General features: G+C 44.5%; 1 protein-coding gene across 3 annotated transcripts in view; it reads right to left on the bottom strand.

The window, feature by feature from the left end:
• Positions 1-26,207, bottom strand: part of SLC9A6 (solute carrier family 9 member A6) — a 56,970-nt gene that overhangs the window by 5,148 nt on the left and 25,615 nt on the right. For 2 of the 3 annotated variants that reach the window (XM_047764421.1, XM_047764420.1), the window contains 7 exons: positions 26,083-26,171; positions 23,793-23,906; positions 17,417-17,528; positions 16,230-16,383; positions 10,666-10,696; positions 7,681-7,760; positions 1,210-1,315 (listed from right to left, as the gene is read on the bottom strand). In XM_047764421.1, coding sequence (XP_047620377.1) covers positions 1,210-1,315; positions 7,681-7,760; positions 10,666-10,696; positions 16,230-16,383; positions 17,417-17,528; positions 23,793-23,906; positions 26,083-26,171 — 686 coding nt within the window. Of the gene's footprint in view, positions 1-1,209; positions 1,316-7,680; positions 7,761-10,665; positions 10,697-11,840; positions 11,931-16,229; positions 16,384-17,416; positions 17,529-23,792; positions 23,907-26,082; positions 26,172-26,207 lie in introns of all 3 variants that reach the window. The other variant, XM_047764422.1, reaches the window with a different exon arrangement.

Below are 26,207 nucleotides of genomic sequence, written 5' to 3'. Positions count from 1 at the left end.
AATTTGGAGACACAGACACAAGCACACACCCGCACGCAGGCAGAATGCCACATGCGGATGAAGACGGAGATCTGTGGGCTGCATCTACAAGCCAAGGACTGCCAGCGAACCCCCGGAAGCTGGGCAGAGGTCTGCGACCAGTTCTCCCTGAAAGCCCTGGGCAGGAAGCAAGCCTGCTGGTGCTGGCGCTGGCGCCTGACCTCAGCCTTCCAGCCTCCAGGCTGTGAAACGGGGCATTTCCATTGCTAAGCCGTTCAGATTGTGGTGCTGTTACGGCGGCCCATACCACAGTGTTGTATCGCGCTATACTGCACAGGACCCACAGGCATCATGGAGCTCTTCTGGTTTTGGGGGAGAGCGAGTGGCTCTCCGGAATCCACGAGCCAGGTCTCACTGACTTAACTGACAAAGCTGGCTGACCCCTCTGCCCAGAGCCATGGGGGCTAGTAGGGTAAAGAGGGCATGGGCACTGGGTCCGACAGGGGAGCCTGGGCAACGCGGGAGGACACAGGTTTGATCCCTGGCCTTGCTCAGAGGGTTAAGGATCCAGAGTGGCCGTGAGCTGTGGTGCAGGTCACAGATGCAGCTCAGAGCCCGTGTTGCTGTGGCTGTGGTGTAGCCTGCCCAGCAGCTACAGCTCTGATCTGACCCCTAACCTAGGAACTTCCATACGCCTAAAAAGCAAAAAAAAAAAAAAAAAAGAAAAAAAAAGATGAGGTACTATTTTATATCCGTTTTCAAATGATGTTTCAAAAGCTGTGGTATATAATTACAGATTTCAGTCCACTTACCAGCAGAACAAAATATGCTTAGGTTTCCATTCATGGATTTTTGTATCTTTTTTGTCTTTTTGTCTTTTCTAGGGCCACACCCACGGCATATGGAGGTTCCCAGGCTAGGGTCTAATTGGAGCTGTAGCCACCGGCCTACGCCACAGCCACAGCAATGCCAGATCCAAGCCACATCTGCGACCTACACCACAGCTCATGGCAACACTGGATCCTTAACCCACTGAGCGAGGCCAGGGATTGAACCCACAACATCATGGTTCCTTGTTGGATTCGTTAACCACTGAGCCACGACAGAAATTCCAGATTTTATATCTTAAAAACAAGCAAAGCAAAACAAAACAAAAAACCAGTAACCCATCCAGAGAGCAGATAAATTTAACGTAATGAAGAACTTAGGTTCTGGATAAAACCAACTTACTTCATAAGCCTGGGGGCTGGTTAGGCATCTCGCAATCGGTCCACAGCAGGCAGGAAGGGTTGTCGTAAGAGGAGGCCCACTGTGCGTCAGCAGAGGCTTCAGATAGCTGTGCTGGTTAAGGAAAGGCTGCGGCCCTTTCTTCACCAATTGAAAAGAACAACTCCTGTGATACCAATCACCGTTCACAGTGTACCTACGACTTCAGAGAGCAAACGCTGTCCGCATCATGTCAGTGAGACAGCAACGGGAGGAGGTTTCACTATTATCTCTATTGCACAAACAGGGAAACTCAGGCTCACCGAAGCCAGACTTGGCTACACAATTAAGCAAACAGAGGGCCAACACTCAAACCCCGATTGGTCTGATTCCAAATCCTGTGCCCTTTCCACTACATCCTACTGCCTTTCCGATTTCACTAAAGCCAAGAGGAAGACGAAATCGCTCTCAATTCAGCACTGAAGGAGGCGATGCCGAAGAACGTAAAGCAGGGGAAGAGTCTGAAAAGAGACTGAAGGAGTACTCCAGCGGTAGAATACAGTACTACAAATGGTTTTAATTACCTATTGTGGATGCAGCTGGTCTCTTCAATGAGTTGAAACTTTAGTATCAAAGGAAATTCAGTTCTAAAAACATTTTTAAAATTATGTATCAAAATCTCATTTCAGTATTCCTTCATTCTCCAAAAATAAAAATAAAAACAGATGCAATAATATATGATACTTAGAAGAAAAAAAGAGGGACTCAAAAGCAAAAGCAGTGACAGGGAGAAAGACACATATGCACATTCCCTACTTTCTAAAACTGCAACCTGAAGGCCAGTCCCAACTGAAAATGAGGAGGTCAGAGACATTTACATACATTCTGGTATTTACACACCCCAAGATTAAAGTACTCAGTATAAACACACTTACATAGTTCATAAAAAATCTTGCCACACAAAACCACTGAAAATCTGGAATGGTGCATTCTACTAGTGCATCAAGTACAGAAACTACAAGATCTTAATTGAGTGGTACTTAATGGGGGTAGTATTAAGGCTAATAAGTCTTGGTATTTAACTCTATAAGAACAAAGTTCTTAAAAAAACAAAACTTACCAAATACTGACAAAAGAAAATCTGAATAGTCCTACATCTATTAAAGAAACTAAAAACCTCATACAAAAAGCTCCAGGTCCAGATAGCTTCACTGGTCACAATCTTCCTAGTACTTAAGGAAGAAATAACACCAATCTTATACAAACACCTCCAGAAAAAGAGAAAAATTATTCCCTACTCATTTTATAAAACTAGCACAATCTCGTTACAGAGACTTGACAAGGATATTACAAGAAAAAAAATCGTCTGTCAGTATCTCTCATGAAAATAGACACAAAAATCAGATACAAAACATTAGCAAAATAAATCCAGTGACATACACAGCGAGAAACAAGCATATCATGGTCAAGAAGGATTTGTTACAGCAATGTAAGACTGGTTTAACATTCAAATAATTGATGAAAACCAGCGAAATAACACACTAAAGGAGAAAAAAGTAAGCATATGACCTCGACTGATGCAGAAAAAGCATCTGATACTATTCAATACCTACCTATTCATGATAAAAATCTCTCAGCAGACTAGAAATAGAAGGGAATATTCTCAAACTGATCAAAGATATCTCAAAAACCTACAGCTAACATCCTACTTTTTTTTCCTGCTTCTTTTTATAGCTGCACCTGTGGCAGATAGAAGTTCCCAGGCCAGGGGCTGAATTGGAGCTGCAGCTGTATGCAGTTGCAGCCTATGCTGCAGCTTGCAGCAACACCAGATCCTTAACTCACTGAGTGAGGCCAGGGATCAAACCCTCATCCTCACAGAAACTACACTGGGTCCTTAACCCACTGGGCCACAACAGAAACTCCTACTAACATCATACTTAATGATAAAATATTGAAAAATGTGGAGTTCCCCTCATGGCACAGCAGAAATGAATCTGACTAGGAACCATGAGGTTTCGGGTTTGATCCCTGGACTCACTCAGTGGGTTAAGGATCTGGTGATGCCATGAGCTGTGGTGTAGGTTGCAGACGCGGCTCGGATCCTGCGTTGCTGTAGCTGTGGTGTAGGCCAACAACTGCAGCTCCAATTGGACCCCTAGCCTATGAACCTCCATATGCCATGGGCAGCCCTAAAAAGACAAAAAGACAAAAAAAAATTGAAAAATTTCCCTCTGAGGTCAGGAATAAGACAAGAATGTCCACTACCATCACTTACATTCGACATTGTACTGGAAAGGTCCAGCCAGTATAATGAGACATAAAAAAGAAATACGAGATACTGGAAAAGAAAAAATAAAACATTAACATTCACTTGATTGTACAGAAAATCAAAAGAATCAAAAACTATTAGAAATAGTAAGTGAACTTAAGATTTCTGGATACAAGGTCTATATATAAAACCCAATTGTACATCTATATATTAAGAGCAAAAATGTAGAAAATAAAATGAAATACATACCATTTACGATAGCATCAAAAATACGAAATAGAGAAAAATATAATGAAACATGTTCAAGACCTATCACTGAAAACTATAAAACATTAATGAGAGAAATTAAAGATAATCTAAATAAATGGAGGGATATACTGCAGTCATGGACTGGAAAACTCAAGGCTGTTAAAATGTCAGTAGTCTCCAAATTCACCTATAGACTTAATACAAACTCAATAAAATTGCCGGGGCGGGGGGTTGTGTGTGCGGGTGTGTACATGTATATGGAAAATGACAAGTTGTTTCTAAAATTTAGATGAAAATGCCCTTGACCTTAAAATAGCCAAGGTAATACTAAAGAACAACAAAATTATAGACGCTCCCTACTGGATAGCAAGACTTATTACATACAACGTACAGTCATTACAAGAGTGTGGTATTGATATAGAAACAGACAAATAGAAAACAGAGTCCAGAAAGAGACCCCCTCCTCCCGACTGACATGGCCAAGTAATTTACAACAAAAGTTCTACTGCAATACAGTGAGGTAAGGATGGCAGTTCCAATAAATGGTGCTGGGTCAACTGAATACTCAAATAAAAAAAGTAGGTCTTGACCCATATCTCACACCATGTGCAAAAATTAATTTGTAAAGGACTAAGGACTTAAATGTGATAGCTAAAACAATCACACTTTTCGAGAAAAGTAGGAAATAGGAAATATATAGAAGGAAAAAAAAAGATATAGGAAAATATCTTCGTGACCTTGGGATACAAAAGGTTTCCTAAGACACAAAAAGCACTAACCACAAAGGAAAAGATTAATAAAATAAACTTCATTAAAATGAAGAATTTCTGTTCCTCAAAAGACAGGATTAAGAAATTGAAAAGATCTGCTACAAATTGGGAGGAGATATTCACAATACATATAACCCACAAAGAACTCAATTCAGGAATACAGAAAGAACTACAAGTCAGTAAGAAAAAAGAAAAGGCAGCTCAATTAAATAACGAGAAAAAGAACTGACTAGATACACTTCATAAAGGAGGATATCCAAATGGCCAATAAACACATGAAAGGATGCTCAACCTCACTGCTCATCAGAGAACCGCAAATTAAATCACATCCCCACACACCCACTGAAATGGCTAAAATTTAAAAGGCTGACAAACAGCAAGTTTTGGAGGAGATGTGGGACAACTTAACTTGCTGGTGGGGTGTAAACTGGTCACAACCACCTCCGAAAACTGGATGGCACCGTCTATTACAGCTAAACATATGCTTATTCCAAATTCCACTCCTAGGTATACACCCAAGAGAAATGAGTGCCTATGTTCATCAAAAGATGCACATATCAATGTTCGGCTTTACTTGTAATCGTCAAAGGCTGGAGACAACCTCAACGTTTATCAACAATAGAATGGTTGACCAAAAAAACCCAAACCCCCAAACAATACAAAAAAACAAAACCCTCCAAACCCTGTAGTATATTCATACTATGGAACACTACACAGCAATGATAAAAGAATGAATTTCTGAGAGTTCCTGCTGTAGCTCAATGGTAATGAACCTGACCAGTATCCATGAGGATGTGGGTTTGATCCCTGGCCTCGCTCAATGAGTTAAGGATTCAGTGTTGCCTTGAGCTGTGGTGTAGGTCACAGACAAGGCTTGGATCTGGCATTGCTGTAGCTGTGGCGTAGGCCAGCAGTTGCAGCTCTGAATGGACTTCTAGCCTGGGAACTTCCATATCCTGCAGGTGTGGCCCTAAAAAGAAAAAAATAAAAGGGGGAAAAAAGAAAAAAAAAAAAAGAGAGAATGAGTTTCTTGTATAGGCAGCACTTAGCACAGTGCTAAGCGAAAGAAGCAAAAAGAGGGAGTTCCCGTCGTGGCTCAGCGGTAACGAACCTGACTAGTATCCACAAGGACGCAGGTTCAATCCCCAGCCTCACTCAGTGGGTTAAGAATCCGGTGTTGCCATGAGCTATGGTGTAGGTCGCAGATGCGGCTCAGATCTAGTGTTGCTGTGGCTGTGGCATAGGTCGCAGCTGCAGCTCCAATTCAACCCCTAGCCTGGGATTGTCCGTATGCTGCATGTGCGGCCCTAAAAAAGCAAACAAACAAAAAAACCCACAAAGCAAAAAAGAAAGAAGGAAAACAAAGTAATACATGATATATGATTCCACTTATATGAAGATAAAAAAACAGGTGAAACTAATCCATGCCGCTAGAAATGAGAATAGGGCTGCCTTTTTGGCTGGGATGGGGCAGGCCTTCAGGAAGGCAGTACTGACTGCAGGGAAGGTGGTGTCTTCTAGGGTGCTTGAAATGCTCTCTCTATATTGGTGGCAGGCACACAGGAGTATACATAAGACAAAATTCATCAAGTTGTAAGCTTAAGATTTGTATACATTACTATAGTCAAGTTACATTTCAATTAGAACAATCTGGCTGCACAAAGGAACTGAAATCTGGAATGATGAATGCTTAGTTCTACCAGGGCACTAGGAATCAAATTTACCAAGTCTGAGGCTAATAATACTGAGTCAAACAATTCTTGGTGTTTACTTCTGTAAGAATACATAGAAAAATTATTCTACTCTTTTGCTACATTAGTATCATTTAGTTACTTTGTATATTATGCAGAAAATGCACAAAACATTTTAGGCAGGAAAAACTAAACAATTTTGTTAAACCAGAGGGATGAAAAAGCCCCAAGAGATATGGGAGTGGCTTATACCCAAAATGCTGATAATGGAGCCAAAAATAATGACATAATTATTCAACAATTTTAAAGAGGCAGCATCTCTCTCTCTCTAAAGGGAGTCTTAATACCAGAGATATGCGGCATTCATGTTTTCATATATTAATCTAATCTTGAGTTCTTGCAAAAAGCGAATGTAAAATTCTAGCAAAGAGAATAAAGTAGTAGTTTCTAATGATAAGTGTCACATGTATTTTTCTTAAACATAGAAGGTTTTGATGAGAAAGTCAAAAGCAAGGAAAAAACATTTTACATGGTTGTCCCAAATCTGCTTCAATGGAACATAAACCAGGGTTTGATTCATTTACTGACAAGTCTCAGCTAGAAAGAACTCCATGGTCCCTTTTTCTACTTCAATTTTCAAAGAGGAAATTAATAAATGGCGAGTGATAAAATGCTTTTCAAAAGGCATGATTTAAACAGGTTACTATCTGTAACCCGACCTAAAGGAGCGCTCTGAAGAAGACTGTTGCAATAGGACCAGAAAGGAATCCGGTAAAAACAATGAAGCACTGGCACTCTGAGTGGAGAGCAGAATCTCCCAGTCTCTGGAAAGGCCACAGAAAAAAGGCTCACTGTGGTCTCCAGCACTGCTGCATTTCTTTCTCATGGTTTTTTCCTAAGGCAGCCCTTCCTCTTCTGCCCTAGCAAGAACACTGACAAGAACCAACAAATACTTTTTGTGGCATTCATTGAATTAGCTAAAGGACAATAAATATTAGAGTGTGCTTGATAAATAAACCTATATATCAAAGCAAGGCTCTCACAAGGGCTCCCGAGGCCCTGCACGCAGCCAGGATCTGCAGGAAGCAGTCCCTACTGGTTTCATGGGTTTCCGTTAGTAACCTTCTCCGCTGCACTGCAGAGGAAAGGGAGGACCAATGACTGCTTTTACGTCTCAGCTCAGGACGAGGGTAGTCAAAACAGTTGTTCCATTAACTTGTAATTGTTGGAGTTCCCGCTGTGGCGCAGTGGAAACGAATCCAACGAGTATCCATGAGGATGCGGGTTTGATCCCTAGCCTTGCTCCGTGGGTTAAGGATCTGGCATAGGTCATAGACGAGGCTCGGATCCCACAGTGCAGTGGCTGTGGTGTGGGCCGGCAGCTGTAGCTCCAATTCAACCCCTAGCCTGGGAACTTCCATATGTCTCAGGTACAGCCCTAAAAAGACAAACAAACAAACAAAAAAACTGAAATTGTCCGTGTCCACACTACCAATTTTTTTCTCAAGGATACTTATGATCAAAGTTGTACCATATCCGGAAAAGCCAGGCACTCTCTGCTTTGGTGGTTCTTCTTTCACTTTCAGGAATACCCTGCAAACAGATAATAAATCAATACATACACAAAGATAAAAACACATTTAAGAATCACTTCTCTGTAGACTCAGAAATATCACCTACCACATCTGAGATCCTCTCCCACACGGGTAACATCAGAAATGTACTAGCTGCAGTTCCTGTCGTGGCACAGCAGAAACAAATCCGACTAGGAACCATGAGGTTGTGCGTTTGATCCCTGGCCTTGCTCAGTGGGCTAAGGATCCAGCGTTGCCGTGAGCTGGGGTGTAGGTCACAGACACAGCCCGGATCTGGCATGGCTGTGGCTCTAGCGTAGGCCGACAGCTGTACCTCTGATTTGACCTCTAGCCTGGGAACCTCTATATGCCGCGGGTGTGGCCCTAAAAACAAAACAAAACAAAAGACAAAAAAAGAAATGTACTAGCTTGTATACTGCAGCTTGGGAATAAGAAACTGAAGTGTTTTTCCAAACACTTCCGTTACTCAGGCTGCTTGCAGATTTATGAGCCCACTGGGGGATTTAAAAAAACCCATGTGGGATAATTCACCCCTAAATCTCAAAGGTTTACACCCACAATGTGAACTATACCTTAAGTAGAAAACATCACATCGACATCCCAGTCTTTAAGAGCTGTCATGGGCCCCAAAAGTAACTGGCATTTTCAAAGCTGCCACTATTATTCTTAGACACTAACAAAAGGCAAGCAAACAGGGAAAGTCCATGGTGAGCTGGACTGGCCGGAGGGAAAACATGCAGAGCAAGCAGGCCTCTGCATAGACAGCTTCCAAAAGCCTAAAGTGGGTCCCTATGTGTAATACGGTGTGGTCAGTCTGGCCCGTCTGGCTCTGACATGACCTGGCTGGGCCCTTCCCTCTCCTGGCCTGAGTTTTTTCATGGATGCAATGTGACTTAAAGGCTCTTTCCAGCATGAATGGTCTATGGTTCCATGAATTTCAAAGAGTGCAGAGTTCTGATTCTGGGTTTGGGTTCCTGCTCTTCCTGATTCTTGAAATAAATGAATCTTCCTCTCAACATGCAGCAGCACACATGCCCACACGCAATGTTTAAGAGCACCGGGTGGGCTTATAAGAGCCAAGAAGCACCCAATTTTCCTCTCACACCAGGAGGTGTTGGCTGGTACGTCTCCGCTTTCTGAAGAGCAATGAATCTATAAATCCCTCGATCTTCTCACCACAAAAACACCTGTCTCCCCCCCCCCCATCTCCATACCTATTATAATCCTCCTCTGTGCTTCCCGGATGGATACCCGAAGTACTGAGTAAACAATATGCTCAGCCAGGGCATCCATACAGCTTTGAGGGCAAAGTAAAAATGGTATTTTTTTTTCTGGATGTTACAGCCAGTACTCAGCACCTGACTGTCCCCCTCTCACTCCATTTCCATTTCTCCCCTGTGGTGACAGGGGTGACAGAGCAGGTGGAGACGCATGCAGATGGTGATCAAGCATCTGTCTGGTGAGCCATTTGATAGCTCTTCTTGTTTGGACGTGAGGGTGGAGACGCTGAGGGGCTATTACCCCTTGGAAGCTATCCCAGCAGCTCAGCCTTATGGAATTTATCTAAGCCTGGTTTGCACAAGTATTTCAAGCCCATGAAATTATACTTTCAGGTTCTGACCACAAAAGAGGCAAGTACTATGTCACATACATACTCATGACTCAACAGCTGGCAAAATGAACATATAGGAAATGAATCTGCTAAATGGGTTTTTTCCTGAACTACACCCTGAAGACAAATAGACTAGGCCTGGGAGTTCCCATCATGGCTCAGTGGTTAATGAACTGGACTAGTATCCATGAAGACGTGGGTTTGATTCCCGGCCTCGCTCAGTGGGTTGAGGATCTGGCATTGCTGTGGCTGTGGTGTAGGCCAGCAGCTGTAGCTCCCATTCGACCCCTATCCTGGGAACTTCCATATGCCAAGGTGTGGCCCTAAAAAAGACAAAAAGACAAAACAAAAAAAACAAAAAAACAAACAAAAAAAACAGACTAGGGCTTGTTTCAGACAAGAAAAAGAACTGTCTTTTGAAAGTGATGCTTTTCATCTTCAAAACCCTAATTTCTGTGATTCCCCACATCACGTCTGGGGCAGAGGGACATATTCAGTGATGCTGCTCAGAAAGCATTAAGAAGCCGAGGGAGGATGCTCCCCTGAGGCGCAGTGGGTTGAGGACCTGGCATCGCTGCAGCTGTGGTGCAGGTCGCAACTTCAGGCTCGGGTTGGATCCCTGGCAGAGGAACTCCCATATGCCGCGAGTGCCACCCCCACAAAATAAAGCAGAGGGAAAAATCAGAAAAGGGTGGTCAGTCGAGGGAAGGCACTGGGTTACACTGCATTCGTCTACAGGCTCAAGCTCAGAGAACCAACCGAGAAAGTGACACATGGAGGTAAATAAGCCAGGAAACGTGGGCAGGGCTGAGGCTTAGGCTAAGAAAGCTGAACAGGCGGGAAGACTGGCTGAAGACTCCAAAGCTTCCAGGCAGTTCTCAAGGGCAGCTGCTGGTCATCCAATTTGAAAGTTCCACAGGAAGAGCAGCTGGAGTGGGGCTGACATCAGAGACAAGCCTTTATGCGCAAACCAAAGTGGAAAAAGGCTGCCTGTGCCAGGGCAGGCACTTGAAAACCCAGGAGCACTGAAGGAACTGCTCTCGGCTGTGCTCAAAGCCCAGGTTGGCCCACAGATAGGAGAGCTGTCACCCTGGATCACCACATGTTGCCTAAAATTCAGTTTTGTCTCTGCTGAGCAGTGAGAAAAGCCAGGAATGATGTCAGTGAAAAGCTGATGCAAACAAGACAGGATCTAAATAATAGTGGCACGCAGTCTACAGTAGATGAGTTTTCTCTCCCAGCGACCGCACATTCAACAGAAACGCCAGAGACAACACAAACGCATATTTACCAAATGTTCTTGGTCTGAATCAACACCAACCCTGAGGGAGAAACACAGAAAGCAAATGAGATCTCAAAGCCAAAAAAAGGGTCTATTCACACACTGTCAGGCAGCCCGTTTTCTCAACGCAGAAGCTCCAGAACGGTTAAGGTTTCCGCGCTGCTACATGGCGGCTGGTGCTTTGGCTCCTGCCACTTTCCTTAGCAACAGCTTGGATCCTAAGGCAAGCAGGCTCTGCTAACATTCTCCTCCTGCAATCCAACCCCACTTACCAGTTTCAGAAAGACCGCCTTGTCGTCTCTGACTCTCAGTCCACTGCGAGCAAGAGTCAGGGAGAGCAGCACTGCCCTCGCTGCTGAGGAGCAACTACGGGTAGGTCCCAAGACAAGACTGGCCCACCGCAGTGCCAGGAGGGAGCTGCCTGTCTGCAGGCCCCTCAGCTCTCCTGGCAACATTCTGTTATGATGACTGAAGAGAGGGTCCAATTCCAGGGCTTTTTTTCCAGAAACTAATGGGTAGACATCAGCCTTGGTTCTTCATAATTCCTCTTTATCTGCTTCAAATTCCTGCTTTCTCTACCCAGGGAACAACTTCATCATGAAGAAGCTCGTTTTGACTCCTCTATCACCTCGACGCGAGCGCTCGGCAACTCTATTCATTCGTTCTCTAAACTGCTCCTCAGATCTTCTCTCCTGTCCATTCCAGTGGCTCAGGCTCGAGCCTCCTTCTGACAGATGGGGTCTGGAGCAACTGGAGCAACTGCCTCTAACCTCGAGGTGGGCGTCTGAAGCACAGGACTCACCAGCTTATTGCCTTGACAAAAGCCTCGAGAGGGGCTTGCCACTCACAGGATCAAGGCTCAAGTCCTCTGCGTGGCATTCAAACGAGCAAGCCCCGCCGCTCCAGCCTGCCCCCACCCCCCTTCTCTACCACACACCCCATGTCAGCCAGCCTCGACCGAGGCTCTCCCCAGGTCCTGTCCTCTCCGGAGCCTCCTCGCCTTTGCTCATGCTGTGCCCTCTACGTGAAATGCACTGGCCCTTAGCTCGTTCTATTCCTTTGTCGAGTTCCCAATGAGCCATGCTATGACCCTTTCAGGCAGAATCATTTTTCCTCTGTGCTTTTACAGCACCTCCTAGGTCCCTCCATCATCATACTGAGCACAGTAGAGTATAATTATTTACCGGTCAGTCTCCCCAAACAGACTGTGAACTCCTTGAGGGTAAAGGCCAGGTCCCAGGTCAGCTCTGTCTCCCCAGAGTCTAGCACAGTACCTGACACACAACAGGCGCTCAAACGTTTATCAATTAAGGTCACTACTACAGACAACACAGAACACACAGCAGGATGGGAAGCTGTAGCAGGAGCATCCCAGAATATGAATACCACCGAAGGGAAGGAAGCGCTGCAAGACCTCATCTGGAAGGCAAGTGAATCACAATCCAATATGTGAAAACACATGGCCATGACTAGATTCAGAATCCCGCCCCCCCCCCAATACACACACACTCATTTCTTCCTTAAAATGGCCAAAAGGTCTCCAACAGCTTCTCAGCCATGGGAAACTCTAACCACATTCGTGTATCTAAAGTGACACCTAGTGGTCTGGCAGGCAGCGACTTGGTGATTCTCAGGGGGAACACGGCTGGAGGCCGAGGCAGCGCAGTGGATGTGTAGCAGAGCAGTCATTACCCGCCAGGCACTGTGCTAAACACACGGCATAGACGTGACTTAGACACAGCCCTGCCCTCAACGAGCTCACGGACCAGTGGGGAGACAGACACAACGGGACTGTGATCCCCCAGGGCTCTGCCATCAGGGAGAGCTGGCTTCCAGTCTGACCTCAGCTCCTTTCAAGCTGTGTGAACTCAGTTATGCAGCCCTATGAACCTGGAAACTGGGAGTGATGTCCACCACACAGAGGTGCTGCAAGGATTAACCCAGAAAAGGTGTCCAAAGACTCAAAAAGAGCGTCTGACACCTCGTTACCACTCGCTAAATCCTTACAAGGCTGAGATAAGTGCCACAACAGTGAGACCCTGTGTTACGCAAGTGGAAGAGTGGTTCCGATAGAAGTGGGGAGAAGGAAGGCCTTTGAGCTGTGTCATTTCCTGGGAGTGAAAGAGAATTCCAGACAGAGGCAACAGTATGAGCAAAGGCTCAGAGATGAGAGAAATGTAAAGTATGTGTGGTAAACGACCCGGAGCCAAATGCGACTGTCACAAACCATGCGAAAGGATGTAGGAAGAGCTGGCTGGCTCTGACTCACGGAGGAGCCACTGTCCCCACAACAGATCATGTCACTCTCTTGCTTTCAAATCCTTCAAGATTGTGGCTGGATTTAAAAATCCAAACTCGGAGTTCCTGTCGTGGCTCAGTGGAAATGAATCCGACTAAGAACCATGAGGTTGTGGGTTCGATCACCTGGCCTCGCTCAGTGGGTTAAGGATCCGGCGTTGCCGTGAGCTGTGGTGTAGGCCGGCAGCTGTAGCTCTGATTAGACTCCTAGCCTGGGAACCTCCATATGCCAGCTATAATAGAAAAAATTACAAAATATCATTATCAAATAAATAAATAAATAAATAAATAAAAACCCAAACTCCTCACCGCATCCTACAAGACCCAACAGCAGGGGGTACACAACCCACAGCCCCACAGGCCACAACCGGTGAACCTCCTGCTTCTGTGAATAGTCTTGTGGGAACACAGTCATGGCAGCCAATTGGCGTACTGTCTATGGGAGCTTCCATGCTAGAGGTGAGGAGCTGAGGCAGAGACCATGTGGCCTTCCAAGCCTACAATTTCTACTCTCTGGCCCTTTGCGGGAGATGTTTGCCAACCCCTGCCCACCTCATTTCCCACTACCTGTTGATCACGATATTCCAGCTAGGTGGGCTTTTTTTCCTTTTCCATTTAACAGGCTAAGCCTATTCCTGCCTCAGGGCCTTTGCACTTGCTCATTCCTCTGTGGACCACTCTTCTTCCTGCTCACTGTTTAACTAGCACTGTCTCGTCATTCAGGTAGACTGAGCTCAAATCCAACCTTTCTTGATCTCTACCTATAAAATACACTCTATCCTCAGCTACCATCATAGTACCTTGTTTGCCATCAGAGCATTTAATACGATCTAAAATTGTCATCATCATTTATTTGCTTACGAGTTTACTATCTGTCTTTTCCCACTAACGTATAGACTTTATGAGACCAGGGACTTTTTCTATCTAATTACCACCACCATACCTCTCCAGACCAGGGTCTCTTAACCTTCACATTATCAACATTTTGGCCTAGATCATTCTCTGTCGTGGGGGCTGTGCTGTGCACTCTAGGGTGTCTAGCAGCACCCTTGGCCTCTGCCAACGAGATGCCAGTAGTAGCACCCTCTCTTGATTTTGTGACCGTCAAAAATGAGTGTCTGACATTGTCCAGACATTGCCAAATGTTCCTGAGTCGGGGGGAGAAACACTAAGTTGAGAAACACTAAGTTAGAGCTTAACACAGCACCTGGCATATGGTTGGTGCTCAATCAGTAGTTATCGAATGAATGAGTAAAAGGTACGTGTGAAATGCTGTGCCTAGAGCTTTACAGATATTAGCTCCCTGAATCCTTACAACAACCTTGGGAGGTAGATTCTATCACACAGGTTATAAATGAGGAAACTGAGGCTTAGAAAGGTTAAGGAACTTGAACGATGGTGCAAGAACTCAAAGTCAAGTCTAATCCTGTATGAATCATGAATCTTAAACCTAAAGGACTGTATTAGTATCCTCAAAATTGGGGGGAGTTAAGAGAAACTTAAATTCCAGTCTCTGTTTGCAAAGAGGCCCCCCTGCACCGAAAAACAGTAACAGTGACAAGAGTTAACCTAAGTCTCATAAGTAATATATACAATTAAATGCCAAACTATGCTACAGGACAGGCAAGATGGGGCCAGAGAGCTTGCAAAGCCGGTGAGGTGGATTGGACTTGATGTGAGTAGGTAGGTTTGTGTGGGGTTTTCTGGGGGGCGGGTAGCAACAATGGGTATTTCGTTTGGTTTGTGTGGCAGGCAACCAGGGAAGAGAACTGATTCTACTTAAATATCGAGATTCCACCTAAGAGTCTTATTTTCCTAAATTATCTTACATTTAGTTCTGTTCTTAGTAAAATAAAGAAGAGTCTTCCATTTACAAGCTCTTGAGGAAAAAAAAAAAGGAGTTTAATCCTTCCAAAATGGACCACCCTCACTTCTTGATGCAGCTGTCTACGAGAAATCAGGTGAGACTGGAAGCTCCTCTGTCCACCAATGGTTTTTAAGTCCTTGAATAACTTAGAAACTTTTTAAGCCTCTATTTCCTCACTTGTAAAATGGAGCAACTGTGATTAGATGAATATGTAAAATGCAGTTAGCACAATGCCCAGCACATAGTAGCTGCTCAACAAATGCCAGGTCCTCTCTGAAGGAATAATCATTATTACATTATCTCGGTGTATTTTCAATTACCTACAATAACAACACAGAAATTGTAAGAAAGGGATTTGAACAGTAAAGAGAGATAAGACAAATAACAACAATGAAAGTCTGATTTAGGGCTGGTTGCTATTTAGAGTGTTTAAAGAAAAGCATAATAGAATGGAAAAAATGGAGAACGGATTCTATAAAATGTAAAATACTATTTTCTCTAATGAACCTTACATATTCTGGAAGCCTAGTAGCTCTTAAGGTCCAAGAAGTTTCAGCCAAACACAGAAGTGAAATCTACAAAGGCTTTAACAACATAGACTGCTGTACCCATGGAAACCAACGCTGAACTCCTGAGATAGGAGGGAGCTTTCCCACTGAAGACATTAACTAGTGCACATTCAAGACTAAGACCTTACAACCTTGGCCTTGGATTGTTAGGTCAGAAACAGTGCTGATCGTGAAGATGAGAAAGAATGACACTATCTAGTGTTGACTGGGGTTGGGATAAACCAGACTATCTCATATGCTGTAGATAGAATTTTTGATCTGGTCTGGTGATACAGATCAAAAGCCTTCTGTATAAGCATATGCCTTGACCAAGCAATTCCACTTCCAGGAACGGATTCTAAGGAAATAAACAAGTGCACAATGATGTATGCATTTACAAAGGTTCACATTATTAATGGTAATTGTAAGAGCAAAATTCTCAATTGTTAGCCCCAATAGCAAAATCCTAGCAACAACAGAAAAATCCAATATGGTAGGGATATAGCTAATAAATCACACCATATGTGGCCATTAAACTAATGATATACACTAACATAAATGTCCAATCTATAGTACACTTAAAAATCAGCTTACAAGAGTACCTGTAATGTTGCTCCTTTCTATTAAAATACATAATGCATAGCAAGAGGTCTGGAAAGACATCTCTCAAAGTGTTAACAAAGCTTTTATTTTTCTTTTGCATATTTTCCTTTTTTTCCTGTACTACATGTTATATACTTTTTTAAAGGAAGAAATGAAATATGAGGGACTTGTCAAAGCTTAAATTTTTCTCATGATTAAAAGAAAAAAACCCTGAATTATAATTTAGCATTAAAATGAGGTCCCCTGTCATTACTTACCTTATATGCAAGCATGACAGCATGGCCGTGGTGCCACCACCAAACACCCACACAGTAAAAAACACAATCAGAAGGGTGGTGCTAAACATCATTTGCCGGGCATAAGTGGCAGTATCTCGAATGGCCAAGGCAAATGCCATGGCGCCACGAAGACCTACAGGGGCATGGAAGGAGCACAGCGTGAGCGAAATCAATTCGGAGAAATAAGGCACATTCTGAGAAGAGCGTGAACAAGTACATCATCTATATTAACCCGCCTAAGTATATACAAATAGAAAAAAGAATTAGAAGCTGATACTCAGAAGCATCGGTCATTTAACAACTTTTGTGAAATCTATTTTAAAACTGACTCACAGTAAAGTTCACTCTTTGGGGTGTACAGCTCCGTGAGGTTTGACAAATGTCTAAGAGGCAGGTGACCGCTACCACAGCTGAGACACAGAGCAGTTTCCCTGCCCCCTCCCAATTCCTTCCAGCTTTCTCTTTGGAGTGTAGCCTCTCGTCACCCTACTAAACTCCCAGCAACCACTGGTCTGTTTCCCACTGCAACGCTTTTGTCTTTTTGCCAACGTCGTGTAGATGGAACATGGAGCGTGCAACCATTTGAGATGGGCTGCTTTCACCCAGCACAATGCCTCTGAGGTCCACCCACGCTGTGTGTACCAAGCTTGCTCTTCTCAGGGCCACGCGGTATTCTGTGGCATGGATGTGCCACACTTTGCTTATTCCTTCCCTCACGGAGCTATTTCCAGGTGTTGGCAGTTATGAACATGACTGCCACGAACATGCATATACAGGTTTCTGTGTGAAAGTGTGTTCATCTTTATCTTCTCCACTATACAGGACATAGCTATGAACTGAGAATTTGGAACCAGAACATGAACAAGTTCCCACAGAAGGGAACGAGACACTTATTATTTTTTTGCTGCGCCCGCAGCATGCCAAAGGTCCTGGGCCAGGGAGCGAACCTGCGCCACAGCATAGACAACGCTGGATCCTTGATCCGCTGTACCACCAGGGAACGCCAGGGAATGGGACACTTTTTAAAAGAATTTTTTACTAGAGGTTGCATCTTCAAGGTTAAGGGAGTCTTGTATTACCAACAAATCGTTTCCACCGAAAACCAAGCTGCCATACGCAGTATGAGTTGTTTCTTAGACTAGGTAAGAGAGGGGGTTATAACTTACCAGCAAACATCATCATGTGTTGAAAATTTGATCCAATCTTACTTCTTCTCCCCAAATTAAGTAAGAGAGACAAGGGGTAAATATTGGCAGCTCTTCCCAAGAAAATAGCAATCTAAAATTATTAATAGGTTAAGGATACTTCCTTTTACTGTTATTTAAAACTTTACATTCAAGACAGTAAAAGATCACCTTAAAAGTTCAGTTTCTCACACACAGTCTTTGGATTCCGCTATGTGACACAGCACCATCCAATGGAACCTTCTGCCATGACAGTTCTATGTTTGCACTGTCCAAGGTGGTGAGTGCCTGAAGTGTGGCTAGTATGACTGAGGAAATGAACGTTTCATTTAATTTCACTTTAATTAACTTAAATTTAAATAATTACATGTGGTTAGTTGTTCCCAAATTGGACAGTGCAGGTCTAATATATAAGAAATTCACTAGATGAATAGAAACATGTTTAAAAACAGAGCCTCTTCAGCGCCTGAAGCACAGGGAAGTTCTTGGTCCAGGGATCAAACCTGTGCCACAGCAGTGACCACGCTGGATCCTTAACTGCTGGACTCCCAGGGAAGTCCTCTTTGGCATAATCTTAAATTACGAATAGAACAGGTTAGTTCACCCTATTTGTCAATGCTGGTGGCGGGAAGAGTGATACTGGCTAAACTTGCCCTGGCTTCCTCAGAACAAAGGGCAGCTCAAACACCACAGACACCGAAATTCCTGCCAGCCTTGAAGTATTCCTCTGAGTTTATACTTCCACCCTGCTTCAAAGCCAAGGCTTACTGGGAACTAAGAATGGTTTTAACTCGAAACCGGTTTTAGTGCCTTTTTCTCCAGTCTGCTGTCCACAGAGACTCTTGCTTGACACACACAATTTTTCTTTCAGGGGTTACAATACAGTCTCCACCTCATTTTCTGAAAGGAACACAAAGGAAAATCTAAGATTAAAAACAAAAGAAGGTGTGCTGGGGAAGGAGTGCTGACCTAAGTAACCTTGGAAATGGGTTAAAGGCAAAAGGAACTCGGAGTTCCCGTCGTGGCACAGCGGAAATGACTCCAACTAGGAACCATGAGGTTGCGGGTTTGATCCCTGGCCTCACTCAGTGGGTTAAGGATCCAGCACTGCCTTGAGCTGTGGTGTAGGTCGCAGATGCGGCTTGGATCCTGCGTTGCTGTAGCTGTGGTGTAGGCCGGCAGCAACAGCTCCAATTCGACCCCTAGCCTGGGAACCTCCACATGCCACGGTTACGGCCCTAAAAAGGACAAAAAGACAAAAAAAAAAAAAAAAGGAACTGCACAGAAGCATTGCATGCTCATTGACAAAGCCATTTCCATGGGAGCACAGGAGACAATCCTGATACTGCTATGCACGCTGGAACAATTAAGTAACGGATGGTGGAAGGCGGGAGCCAGGGTTCCCACTGTTGGAATGGGAAGTCACAGATCAGCAAGGGGAGTAGGCTCGAGGGACCCATGTGGTAATGGATTAGAGCTGGAGACACAGCCATCTTTGGCTTAAGAGAAATACTGATGGTTACCTATGTGAATATTTATAGGTACACTTAGATAGAGGAGTTAATATACACACATATATATTTCTCCTCTGTCAGCTGGAAAGGCTTAGAAGCCAGCACACTCAGTAGCACTGAGCACACCTAGAGCCCTGATCTTGGTTTCTAATACCATTCCAACCAGTGCTTCTTGGAGAAATGGCCGAGTCTAGGGCTGGGGCAGCAAATATACAAGGTGAGTATGAACTATCTTGCAGTTCTAAGAAAGTGAGGAAGCATTCACAAAAACAAACCAACCAACAAAAAACCACACACAAGTGACACAGGAGCACATGGAAAGAGCTTCTAATGGCCAAAGCTGTCAACAGTTTGAGCAACAAAATATTAAAGCAGTACTGTATTATAACCCAAAGTATAAAATAATATCAATGAGTCCATACTGTTAAATAAGCAATGGCTTACAACAGTAACATGGGGAGAATAGATAAATCTCCCATGGAAAGAATTTCAAATAATTTTGTCGGTACTCTGTCTTCGAGGAGGTGGAACTGAACTCCTCAGCCCCTACGTGCAGCTCCCTGCAGTGACTCCCCTCTAAGCAGTACAACAGAGAGAGGGGCTGAATGAGTACCTTTACAGTGGAGCCAGCAGACAAACACTAGCTAGGCCAAGCGATTAAGACTAACGCTGAGGTTATTAACACACATTATAATAGTAGGTACCCTTGATAAGACAGCACGTTACTTCTGTAGTCTTCCCCCTGAAGAATGCACAACCTTGGTCCAATCATGGGGAAAATATCAGGGCAATTCCAAGTGTGGGACATTTTGCAAAATGTCTGACCAGGACCCCCTCAAAGTCAAGGAATGTCTGACTTTGAAAATGAAAAACAAGGAATGTCTGAGAAACTGTCGAAGTCAACTGGAACCTCCTTAAGTGTGACAACTCAGTGACATGTGGCAGCCCAGACAGTACCTCGGACCGGAACAAGGACATTAGCGAAAAACTCTGGGGATCTGAATAAGGGATGAGCTTCAGTTAACAATGATCTATCAATATTGGTTTATTCACTGTGACGAGTACACCACGCTAACGTAAGATGGCAATAGCAGGGGAAACTGGGTATGGGATGTATGAGAGTTTTCTGTAGTCACGATTTTTCTGTAAATCTAAAACTCTTTTAGAATACAAAGGTCATTAAAAACAGGGATTCTCTGGAAAAACACACACACCAAGAAAATGAAACAATAACAACAAAACATGTGGGCCAATGTGACGGCGACTGCTAGTTATATCCCCAACATCTATTTTTCTTCCCTTGATAGTAGCTTCCTCCCTCTCATGTCCAATTTTCATCTGAGTAAGTAGCCACCTAGATAAAAAGAATGTAATTCCCAGCCCCCTCCCAGGTAGGTCTAACCAATGGATGTTAAGTGGAAGTGATGTGCCCATATTCTGGCTCAGGAACTTAAAGGGAATTGGCAGACATGGGGGTGAGCCATCGTGGGTCCTAAGAACAAGGGCACCTCCCTAAGGATGGGTACAAGAAGGCTGCCTGGGTCCCTGATGACTCTGTGGAGCTGAGCTTGCCACACCAGTCCAGACCTCTGCATGAGAAAGAAACTTCTATCTTGATTAAACCTTGGTTAATTTTGGTCATAGCCACATGAAACCAAATCTATATCCTAACTAACGTAGCCAGCAAGAGAACAAGCTTGTAAGAGTCAATTTCCATGGCAGGACTCTGCATGGAGGAAGATTCAATTCCTAACAAACTCAGAAACCTATAGAGAATATTAAGCCTCGTTTCTAGATCAGTGTAGTGGATCAAACCACTTGATTGCTCAGAAATTTCTCAAAGACTAGCAGGATGTGAAGTTACTGAACTCATGGGAGTCTTCCAGCTAAGCTTCTTCTCTTATGAATAAGGATCTATCATTTGCCTGGGATTCATTTTCTAAAGGCTAAGACTCTGCAGAATGGCATTTCAGTACTTCACTTTCAAATACAGATCCTACTTAAAGTTTTAATTAAAAAAGTATTTCTTGGAGTTCCCACCATGTCTCAGCAGTAACGAACCCAAGTAGTATCCATGAGGACACAGGTTCAATCCCCGGCCTCGCTCAAGGGGTTAAGGATCTGGTATTGCGGCAAGCGGTGGTGTAGGTCGAAGACACAGTTCGGATCCCCCTTTTCTGTGGCTGTGGTGTGGGCTGGCAGCTGCAGCTCCAATTCGACCCCTAGCCTGGAACCTCCATAAGCCGAAGGAGCAGCCCTTTAAAAAAAAAAAAAAAAGTTCCCATTGTGGCTCAGTGGAAACGAATCCGACTGGTAAGCATGAGGTTTCAGGTTCGATCCCTGGCCTCGCTCAGTGGGTTAAGGATCCGGTGTTGCCTCTGTCTTTTTAGGGCCACACCCACAGCATGTGGAGATTCCCAGGCTAGGGGTCCAATCGGAGCTACAGCTGCCAGCCTACACCACAGCCACAGCAACATGGAATCCGAGTCGCATCTGTGACCTACGCCACAGCCACAGTAACTCCAGGCGTGAGCTGCATCCACGACCTACACACCACAGCTCAGCTCACGGCAACACCGGATCCTCAACCCACTGAGTGAGGCCAGGGATCAAACCTGCAACCTCATGGTTCCTAGTCGGATTCGTTTCCACTGCAACACAACGGGAACTCCCTGAGGTAGTTTTTTTTAAAAATGCTACTACTGACAATCACTAACTCAAACATTCCTCTCTCTGACCACAATCTCTCTTTCCACATCTCACGTTCATCCTGGATAATTCTTCCACCTCGCCGAGACCTCCAGGCCAAAGTCCCCACTGTGTTTCCGTCCGTCCTCTCCCACCTTCATTTCCTTTCTCAGGCACATTTCACCAGCACTCTTCTCAATACCCTACATCCACCTTCCCCTGTTTCCCCTCTGCTTTTACTGCACCAACTTGACAAAACTCCAAACTAGGATGGGCCCGACCATCTATTTCCTCCACGCTTATAGCTAAATACTCCTGGACAAAGTCACACAGCAGGGCAGAATGATTCTACTGTTAATACCTATTCCTCAAATGCAAATGGATCCCTAACACCGCTCAGTGACCCGACTGCAGTTCTTTGGTCAACTCACTCTCCCACTCTGTGCGACAACTATTTCCAAACCCTCTCCTCAAAACTCCTATCACCTATGGAAGCCAGCCGCCCAGAGGGTCCCTCACATGTACAAGCCTTGTGTCGTCTCCACTCACACAGTACCAGAGACGTCTGTGTGACCAACAGCAAATGGCAGAAAGGATGACGGTATGTCACCCCACGGGGAGTTCCCATCGTGGCGCAGTGGTTAACGAATCCGACTAGGAACCATGAGGTTGCGGGTTCGGTGCCTGCCCTTGCTCAGTGGGTTAACGATCCGGCGTTGCCGTGAGCTGTGGTGTAGGTTGCAGACTCGGCTCGGATCCCGCGTTGCTGTGGCTCTGGCGTAGGCCGGTGGCTACAGCTCCGATTCAACCCCTAGCCTGGGAACCTCCATATGCCGCGGGAGCGGCCCAAGAAATAGCAACAACAACAACAAAGACAAAAGACAAAAAAAAAAAAAAAAAGGCACTCGGGCCTCCACGCTGGAGCCCTCTCAGCTCTTCCCCTCGGGAGGAAGCTCTGCTGGGAGCTGGAGAGGTCTGTGTGGAGAACTGCAGCCTCCAGCTAACAGCCGCGTGAGTGAGCCCTGGGGGGCTCCCGCAGCCCTCGCCAGTCTCGAGAGCGTGCAGTCCCAGCCCAGAGCACCACTGCAACCCCATGAGGGATCCTGGAGCGGGAACCCGCCGGCCATGCTGCTCCTGGCCTCTGGACTCTCAGAAACCGTGTGAAATGATACGTGTTTGTTGTGAAGCTGCTAAATTTCAGGGTAATTTGTTATATAATAGATAGCTGATAGGCCACCTGCTCCTATCTCACTTTCAGCAGCTGATCTCACCTCCTACTTTACAGATAAAAATAGAAGTTATCAGACGGGAAAGCCATCCTGTGAATGTACCTCCATCTCTACATACCCTACCCTCTCCTGGAACAGCAGCAGGGCTGCGCTTCCTCCTGCTGAAGGCCAGGCCCACCCCACGGGCTCCGGGATTCCAGCTCCTCCCGCAGTCCCATGAGGCTGGCTTTACTGATGGCTCTCTCTCCTGTCATCAGCTGGGTTTTTAAAACTCAACTAGAGAAGGGGGGGAGGAGGGGAATGGGGAGGGCAGAGGGAGAGAGGCGGGCGAGCCCCCTTCCAGCTTTCACCATCTTTCACCCACCGCCCGTGGCACAGACTGCGCACTGCTCCCCTCCATCCAATCTCTTTCTTCCTGCAGCAACAGAGGACAAACAGATTTATGTTTTGGAGTTGGCAGGAGGGTAGGAATCTTTTTTCTCTCATTTCAATCTGTCAGTATTATCTGTGCAATAAACAAAAATGGCAACTGAATAAAGTGCTGAAACCCTTATTTGCTTTACTCAGGAAAATTTCATGTATTTAATGTATTCTTAACAACCACCCCTCCAGAAAACACATGCAAATCTCAATTAAAAAGTTTCCAAGGCGCAGTGGTTAACGAATCCGACTAGGAACCATGAGGTTGAGGGTTCGGTCCCTGCCCTTGCTCAGTAGGTTAACGATCCGGCGTTGCCGTGAGCTGTGGTGTAGGTTGCAGACGCGGCTCAGATCCCGAGTTGCTGTGGTTCTAGCATAGGCCTGTGGCTACAGCTCTGATTAGACCCCTAGCCTGGAAACTTCCATATGCCGCGGGAGCGGCCCAAGAAATAGGAAAAAGACAAAAAAAAAAAAAGTTTCCAAAACAGAACACATAATAAAGGATACAAATGCTCCTACTACAAATGTTGGGTTAAAGACATGGTTCTGGAAGGTGAAGAGTGTCAGTCCCATGTAGGAGAAGATGAAATTCTCTGCCAAGAAATTGAGAAGCTCAAACAACTGAAAGGAAATTTTAAAAGGTTAGTCCAGTAAATAGTTATATAACTTGAAAACATGAGCATTACTACGATAATGAAACATATTTCAAACATGTAACATTCATGTATATCCCCCAAAATATGTGATTCAGAGGGGAACAAATGCAGAGACGTCATTCCTGCTCCACAGAAAAAGCCAGAAGCATCACCCCTTCGCTTCCCCAATCAGCTTCCCTTCTCCAATCCCCATATTCAGTCATTCCTATCCTCCTCCTCCAAACCCCGCCAATTTTTCTTTTGGAATGTGCTTTGCTGTCCCTGCCGCTGCCTTAGTCTAACTTTCATCATGTCCCGTCCACAACGCTGCTGCAATGAGCCTAAGGGTATCTCTGCCACCGGCATCTTCTTCTATGCCCCCACCCTATGCAGCTCTCTACATATAGCAGCTAAAGGCACTGCTCTCTGTACAGGCTGTGAGGTCCACTTCCGATTCCTTTATCCTGGCAGAGAGTGCTTCGTGACAACCCTCACCATGCCCCCGTGCCACGTGACTTCCTGTTTTACATAGGTCTCAGCCCTCGTTGAGGGAGTAAGGGCCCACACGTTACACTCTTATGCTCTGAACGCCCCTGCCGCCTGGCCGCCTCTACCTGTTCACATCACTGGGATGAAAAGGCCACAACCAGAAGCATGATAATCACAAAAGGAGACATCTCACTGGTAAAGGCAAACATACAGTAAAGGTTGTATACCATGTACCAAGCTAGTAGGAAGGTTAAAATATAAAAGTAGTAAAATCATCGACAGCTGCAGTAAGTAGTGAAGGGATACACAAAACTAAAGGATATAAAATGTGATGTCAAAGCCGGTAAACATGGGGGAGGGAGAATGCATTTAAACCTAAGACATCAGCAAATATATGCACCCCAATGTTCACTGTAGCATTACTTACAATGGCCAAGATATAGAAGCAACCTAACTGCCTATCAGTAGAAGAACGGATGTGGGGGGTGTGTGTGTGTGTGTGTGTGTGTGTGTGTGTGTGTGTGTGTGTGTGTGTGTGTGTGTGTGTAATGGAATATTACTCAGCCATAAAAAGAATGAAGTAGTGCCATTTGCAACAATTTGGATGGACCTAGAGATGATCCTATTAAGTCAGAGAAGGACAAATACTGTATGAGTTCACTTAAAGGTAGAATCTAAAAACCTACATAAATGAAATATAACAAAACAGAAACAGAGTCATATATACAGAGAACAAACAGGTAGTTTGCAGAGGGGAGAGGGGTCAGGAGGGAAAGACACAGGTGATGAAGACCGACAGGTACAAAGTTCCAAGTTGTATAATAAATGAGTCACGGGATGATATGCACAGTGTGGGGAATACAGTCAGTAACTATGAAATATCTTTGAGTGGTGACGTATCATAACCACACTTATCTTGGTGATCATTTTGAAATGTCTAGAAAAATCAAATCCCTATGTTGTATAACTGGAACTAACATAGTGTAGATCAATTATACTTCGAAAACAAACAAACAAACTCAGAGAAAAAGAAATCGGGCAGGGGTTGGGGGGAATTAGACAAAGGTAATCAAAAGGTACAAACTTCTAGTTACAAGATAAGTAAGTACTAGAGATATAACGTACAACATGACAAATTATATTGTTGTACATTACATGAAAAATATAATTAACACTGCTGTATGTTATATATGAAAGTTGTTGAGAATATCCTAAGAGTCATCACGAGAAAAATTTTTTTCTATTTCCTTAATTTTGTATCTACATGAGATGATGGATGTTCACTAAACTTACTTTAGCCATCATGTCATGTAAGTCAAATCATGACACTGTACACCTTACACCTACACAGTGCTGTATGTCAGTTATACCTCCATCAAAGTGCAAGGAACAAAAAGCCATTAGGTGAGGAAAACAAGGAAACGAAGCTAAATGACTGACCCCTGGAGCCAGAGCAGGAATAGCCCCTGGCTATTCTGCTGACCTATCTCTACCCTAAAAGCTGTCACCCTTCAGTCTGCCCATCCCATCTATTTGCTGGAGTCAATGGAAGAGGAGCTGAAATAAGCAGACATCACTTTCAACACATCAAAGATTATTTTTTCTTAGCACAAAACAACTTCTGTTTCACTGCAAGGAGGGAAAGTTTATTCATAACCTATAAACTCTCTTACCTGTTTAGTTCTATGCTGAGACTCCGTGGACAAGTTATTATACGTATAATGGGCCTGTGTGATGCCACAAAACAACACTGCGACCACACCTATAAAGACAATGAGTTCCAAGTTCTTATCAAAGG

Source organism: Phacochoerus africanus, chromosome X, assembly GCF_016906955.1.
Source record: "Phacochoerus africanus isolate WHEZ1 chromosome X, ROS_Pafr_v1, whole genome shotgun sequence".
NCBI classification, from domain to species: Eukaryota; Metazoa; Chordata; class Mammalia; order Artiodactyla; family Suidae; genus Phacochoerus; species Phacochoerus africanus.
This window is presented reverse-complemented; position numbering and strand designations above follow the sequence as displayed.